The following is a 7,029-nucleotide window of genomic DNA, read 5'->3' on the forward strand; positions in this document are numbered from 1 at the left end:
ACACACACACACACACACACACACACACACACACACACACACACACACGGGAGGGGAGAGAGAGGAGGAGAGAGAATCTGTAGCTTTTCATGGGGGTAAGGTCTTGCAATATTCCCCCCTCTATGTCGGCATGTTAACTGGTGCTGTCATTTTTTCAGACCTTGTTTAGGCAGCTATACTTTTGAGCTTCCATGGTATATATAGAAGCCACTATTTTGATGAAGACAGCCCAGTCCTCTGGCTCTTACAATCTTTCTGTTCACTTGTCTTTGATGTTTCTGAGTCTTAGTTGTAGGGGTCGGAAAAATAGAATTTTAAGAAACAAACAAAACCCAAAGATCTCAGACAATTTGTGTAGAGGTATCTGTCTTTTAGAAAAAGAAACAGTCAGTGGGGGATACAGAATATCAAAGACAGGAAGTAGGCACCTCACTGTCATGGAAGGAAGTCATAAACGTGGTGATAACCAATTCTTCAGTGAGCTTGGGAGATGTCGGTAAAGATGTACATGTTTGTGTGTATGCACACACATTTTATAAATATCATTGTAAGTGCATGTCTATGATTATAAAGATGAGTATATATTTTTTAAGTGATTATGAAAAATCAGAAGCAATTGGTATGTTCAGGCTAGAGGATTAGTTGAAAGTAAATACATTTTAGGGACTACCCTGATAGGAGGAAATATAAATCAAGTGAGAAAATGTATGCTACTAATCCTTAACTTAGATCGATCCCAATTTTTTTTTTAAAGTGTTTGAGACATTGAAAAAAAAAAAAAAGACAGGGACTATTACAAATGTTAAATAAGGTTAAGTCTGAGTGCTTGTCTTGCATGTGAAATTTCCAAATATTCTCCAGTGAGAACATATTGTTTTATATTTTCATAAACATAATTGAAATAGAAGGTAATATAAATCAAAATCCCCCCATTTTGTATCATAGCTAAGTGGCTTACAGAACAGCCCATTAGGATGGCTTTTTTTTTGGGGGGGGTGTGGTTTTCTGTAGGTAGGAGTGGTTTGATCTGTCCCCAACGGCCATTCTGCTTCTTGATGACTTTCCTGGAACTGTAAACCAGGCTGGCCTCCAACTTGTAGTAATCCTCCTGCCTCTGTGATTACAAACATGAACATCACAATAGACTTTCAGTATGAAGAAGGTACAGGAATCCTGGTCCCACTACAGATGAGATCATAATTTAAAATCCAACTTAGGGAAAAGAGTCCCCTCCATGATGGAACAAGGTGCCTTAAGTCCTCAGATAGGAGGCTAGTGTTGGGCTAAAGTGGAATGCAAAACATAAGCACAGGAAGGCCTGCAGCAGGGTGAGGGAGCTAGGGCTGGGTCAGGGCTCCCAGCTTGCTGGATTCTGCACTATTTGCTGTTTGTCCATCTCCCGATCTCTCCAGCTTCCATTTGCCTGTGAAGTGAGAGGCTTGGCTAAACTGATGCTTTCTTCTCTGCTGAGTGGGAAACAGGCTTGAGTGGAAACAGGAGACCTGGCCAGCTCTCTGATTAGGATCTGTGAGCATTGCCCGGGGAATGCCAGCCGCCATGAAGCAATGGTGGTTGGTGGAGCCCCTGTGGGGTTGTGTCTTGCAGAGGATCCAAGCTTGGCATCAATCCTTAATTTTCTTCCTTGTTAAATGAGGGTGACACTGGCTTTCTTCCCAGCCCTCCCACACTGGTGATAAACGTCCATAGTTAGGCAGCAAGGAAGGATTCTTTGGATATTAAAGCCTTTATGTCTGCTCTCTTATGCTCCAGTAAATTTCATTCTCCCTAGGAGGCGCGTCCATGAGGAGCAGGGAGGAGGGAACAAGAGTCTGGGATGCTGCCCATGCAACTGACTAACGATGCCACCACCTGTTCCAGTCCTCTAGCGCTCTGTCCCCAACTGAGGCTCCCACCACTGTGTTCTATACCAAGACCTGATAGGATGAGCTGTCCTTCTCCTCGGACGGTCACTGCCAGCCAGGTAAACACACAGCCCGTAACTACAGACGCTCTATCACAAGATGACTCGCATGTCTGGACAAAGAGCCTGCAGTCCTAGAACTGGGTCTACCTGGGGACAGGAAGTGGCCCCAGACTGATCATCCTGCCAGGCAGGTGTGGCCCCTCATCAGGGAGCTCAGTCATGGGGTGTCTATGGGCTGTTGGGAAAGCCTCATTGTGGCTAGAGTAAATTCCAAGCTAGAGTCCTTTGCCAGTGAGCAGCAACTATGGCTCCACTTACCTCGCCCACCGCAGCCTCAAATATCCCGGCTAGCCACAGCAGACATGTAACAGACAAGACACCAGGAGCCTTGAAGAGGATGGGGATTGCAGTGGCCGGCACACAGGGCCAGCTGGCTCCCAGGCCTCCCAAACTGCTACTGGACAGTTAGAAATTCCTGTTGATTCAGTAACATTTGGGATGTGGTTTTTTTTTTTTTTTTTTTTTTTTAGCAATATGTTCATTGAAGTAAACTCTCACTATAACTAAATAATGGAAGGATTATAATTGTTATTGTTTTTAATGAGAATTAGTTTTTATAATTTAACTATTTACATTCCAACTCCATGATAAAAATTAGCCTGACTATGTAATTCATGAGAAAACCTGTTTACTCCCTGGGATGTCCTAGGCAGAAGGGAGTGCCATTTTCCTGGGGAAATCACAGAGATCCATCTGTCTCTGCTGCTGCCTCGGCCTCCCAAAGTGTTGGCACCACTATGCCCAGCTGGCTAAAACCATTCTTTTTGTGGTGCTGGGGTCAACACAGGGTCTTGCTACATAGCCCTGGCTAGCCTGGAACTCACTGTGTAGGTCAGGCTGGCCTCGAATTTGTAATGATCTTCCTGTTTCAGCTTCTTGACTGTTAGGATTACAGACATAAGCTATCATGTCAAGTTAGCAGGGACATTCTGTACCTCCTGCCGTGTCTGTAGTGCTCTTTTTTCTTAAAATGTCTTCCCCCCATTCAGCAAACAAACTCCTACTGACCCTTCAAGACCCGGTGATGTAAGGCTCCCCCTTAAAACCGTATAAAGCTGCCTTGCTGTGTGCTTGCCTGGTCTTGGCAAGCTCTCCTTCATTCCACTCACCAAATTGAATTAGATTTAGTTCTTTCTCCCCAGCAAAACTACGCAGAGGCTCTTATTTTTAACACTCTGCAATGACTTACAATTAAATCTTGAAAGAATGGAGAAAGCCTGTTCCACCATCACAAAGATAAATCTCTAACTTTAGAATTGATTAAGGTCGGTTTGATTTTCAGATACAGCTGGGCTTAAAGTGTTCAAACAGCTTTTTCAACTATTTTAGTGAATTTAGTTAGAAGCTTTTGCGGAAAGGGAGAAAAAGTTGAATGGAAATAAAAACTGGATCATAAAAGCAGAGTGTGGGACCTGTCTTTTCAGAGTATGGAGGAGCAGGCTGTGAATTTTGAGCTCAGAAGTGAGGAGATGGGAAGGGAGACAGGCACAGTGGTGGGGATCCATCTCACCCCATGATTATGATCACATGGGAGAGCCCTCTTTCTCAGGAGAGAAGCCAGGAGCTGATTGCCTTCAAGGTCTAGAAGGACCCAGGTGTGTGAGCCTTGCCTGAGAAGCAGGATAGCCCTGCCGCCTTCCCTAAGAACCAGCCTAGCTCTGGTTTCACACATTCCAGTATTTGGTTTGGGTTTGCTCCTAAGGACTTCGAGTACCCGTCTTTGAATGAGAAATTTCATTTTGTGACAGTTCGAAGCCCGAGCTCTCCCACAGGTTGGCCAGTGGCCACCTGCTCCTATCAGCACAAGAAGCTAAGGATGTGTCATATTCTACAGGGTGGACTCCGGTCACCTGCCCCTATCGAGCACGGGAAATGTGGCTCATCAGCTAAGGTACACACTGCATGTGGGAGACACTTCCATTTATTTATTTATTTATTTGCATTTTAATTTTCATATCGGTTATTTGATGAAATGCTATTATGAACTCATTGTATTAAGTAAAATAGACCACCAGAATAAATTCCACTGTCTTATTTTTATTTCTTTTACAAATATTTATTTTATCTAACTTTATTTGGATAAGTGTTTTGCCTGCACGTATGTATGTATGTCTATGTACTACTTGCATGCTTGGTATCTGTAGAGGTCAGAAGAGGGCATCAGATCCCCCATTTGGATGCTTGTAAACCACCATGCAGTGCTGGGAATTGAACCCAGGTTCTTTGTAAGAGCAGCAAGTGCTTAACCATCGAGCCCTCTCTCTAGCCCCTATTTATTTATGTTTAGTATGTGTGAGTGGTTTACTTACTTTTCTGTCTGCATGTATGTTTGAGTGCCATATGCTAGGTGTCCTGGGAGGTCAGAATAGGATGCTGCATATCCTGAAACTGGAGTTACAGGTTATTTAGAAGCCCCCAGTGTGGGTGCTTGGACTTGAATCTGGGTCTTCTGCAAGAGCAGCATGTGCTCTTAGACACTGAGCAATCTCTCCAACCTCTCAACTTTCTATCCACAATGTCAGGGTTATGACTCATAGCTGAATATCTCTCTTCTATTTTATTTTATTATTTTACTTTATTTCTCTCTGTGTGTTCATAGGTGTGCAGGTACACATGTGGGTGGGTACATGTGTGGGAGCCAGAAGTCAGTTTTGAGTGTTGTTCCTCGGGTGACTTGCATTTTTTTTTAAAAATAGGATTTAAAAAAAAGATTTATTTATTTATTATGTATACAGTGTTCTGTCTGCATGTACACCTGCATGCCAGGAAAGGGCACCAGATCTCATTATAAATGGCTGTGAGTCACCACGTGGTTGCTGGGAATTGAACTGAGGACCTTTGGAAGGGCGGCCAGTGCTCTTAACCTCTGAGCCATCTCTCCAGCCCAAATAGGATTATTTACTGGCCTGAGACTGGCCATTTAGGCTAGGCTGGCTAGCCAGCAAGGCGTATGGATTCCCCTAACTGTCTCCCCAGGGCTGAGATGTGTGTCACCACATCTAGCTTTTAAAATAGATGTGTTTTATCTGCATGCACTGCCCACAGGAGCCAGAAGAGGTCGTTAGATCCACTGGAAGTATAGATTGTAAGCCTCTATGTGGGTGCTGGGAACTGAAACCCAGGTTCTCTGCAAGAGAAGCAAGTACTCTGAACCCCTGAACCATGTCTCCAGGCCCCACACTTAGGTTCTTTGTTAGTTGTTTGCTTTTTAAATGTTGGTTTAGGGGATCCAACTCAGTTCCTAGTTCTTGCAAAGCAAACACTTTCCTAACTGAGCCATGCCTCCAAGCTATCTCCTTTATTTCATTCTCCAGTTTTTATCGGTTTTGTTTGCTTGGCTTATTTACAGAAAATTACCTGAAGCAGCCCAGCCCAAGGCCTCCTCATGGACCAGTCAAATATGACATCCTTTGCTGAGGAGCAAGCCGTGAACACCTCCAGCAGGAATGCCTCCCTGCGGAGCTCACCCCCACCCATTCCCATAGTGCACTGGGTCATTATGAGCATTTCCCCTCTGGGCTTTGTGGAGAACGGGATCCTCCTCTGGTTCCTCTGCTTCCGGATGAGGAGAAACCCCTTCACTGTGTACATCACCCACTTGTCCATTGCTGACATCTCGCTCCTGTTCTGTATTTTCATTCTGTCCATCGACTATGCTTTGGACTATGAACTCTCTTCTGGCCATTACTACACAATCGTCACGTTGTCCGTGACTTTTCTATTTGGCTACAACACGGGCCTCTATCTGCTGACAGCCATCAGTGTGGAGAGGTGCCTGTCGGTCCTCTACCCCATCTGGTACAGATGCCACCGCCCGAAGCACCAGTCGGCATTCGTCTGTGCCCTCCTGTGGGCACTTTCGTGCTTGGTGACCACCATGGAGTATGCCATGTGCATCGACAGTGGGGAAGAGAGCCACTCCCACAGTGACTGCCGGGCCGTCATCATCTTTATAGCCCTCCTCAGCTTCCTGGTGTTCACGCCGCTCATGTTAGTGTCCAGCACCCTCTTGGTGGTGAAGATACGGAGGAACGCCACGGCCTCCCATTCTTCGAAGCTGTACATCGTTATCATGGTCACCATCATCATCTTCCTCATCTTCGCCATGCCCATGCGGGTTCTCTACCTGGTGTACTATGAGTACTGGTCGGCCTTTGGGAACCTGCATAACATCTCCCTGCTTTTCTCCACTGTCAATAGCAGCGCCAACCCTTTCATCTACTTTTTTGTAGGCAGCAGCAAGAAGAAGCGCTTCAGAGAGTCCTTAAAGGTGGTTCTGACACGGGCTTTCAAAGACGAAACGCAGCCCAGACGCCAGGAGGGCAATGGCAACGCCGTCTCCATCGAGACCGTGGTCTGAGGACCTAGACGGGATTGTGAGCAGAAACAGTGGACTGCGAGTGGCTTTCCATTTGTGCTTGGAATGCAATTTAAGTCCATTTAAATCTCCTAAATATGACAGAGAAGGGAAGCTTCCCACATACATGGGGGTTTAATTGATGGTGAGCTTCTATCTCTGGAATGCCTCCATACACGATGGCGCTCTGTTGTTTCCATTCTTATCAAAGATTCATTCTTCTCTTAGCTGTCTGGTAGTGATCAACAATTAACTATGCTCTAGCAGGAAGTATCCCAAAGGTGACCTGGAGCATCTGGGGAAGCCGCGTAATGACTGCTGTTCGCCCCTATGTGACCTCAGGCAAGTGGCTTTGGGCAGCCTTATTTCCTCCCTCAGTGGGGACAGTGACCGTCCATCCTGTCCAGTATGATGAGGTAGGCAAAGCACCTGGCTCATTGTCAAAATTCAACAAATGTCTGTCTCCCCTTATCCTTTCTCTAAAGCACAAAGTGCTTATACAAATATTGCCTTGTGTTTTTAAACACTGAATGTAGAGTTCCAAAGTTTTGTTTTTTCTTTTCCTCGTAGCATGCAAGCTTTTCATGGTATAACACCTCTGCTGAAACATCAACAATTGTTACGGTCTAGGCAGCCACGTATTGGGACATCATTTCAGTTCTGGGAAAAAACAAACAAACATTTGTCT

At 45.3% G+C, this 7,029-nt stretch overlaps 1 protein-coding gene across 1 annotated transcript; it reads left to right on the forward strand.

Moving 5' to 3' along the window:
- Nucleotides 1-5,369: 5,369 nt before the first annotated feature.
- Mas1 (MAS1 proto-oncogene, G protein-coupled receptor) lies at nt 5,370-6,344 on the forward strand. The gene has a single exon (XM_055616210.1). It carries the CDS (start codon nt 5,370-5,372, stop codon nt 6,342-6,344), a length of 975 nt encoding a protein of 324 aa, XP_055472185.1.
- The last annotated feature ends 685 nt before the right edge of the window (nt 6,345-7,029 follow it).

Source organism: Psammomys obesus, unplaced genomic scaffold (genome assembly GCF_907164565.1).
Source record: "Psammomys obesus unplaced genomic scaffold, mPsaObe1.curated_primary_1811, whole genome shotgun sequence".
Taxonomy (NCBI): domain Eukaryota; kingdom Metazoa; phylum Chordata; class Mammalia; order Rodentia; family Muridae; genus Psammomys; species Psammomys obesus.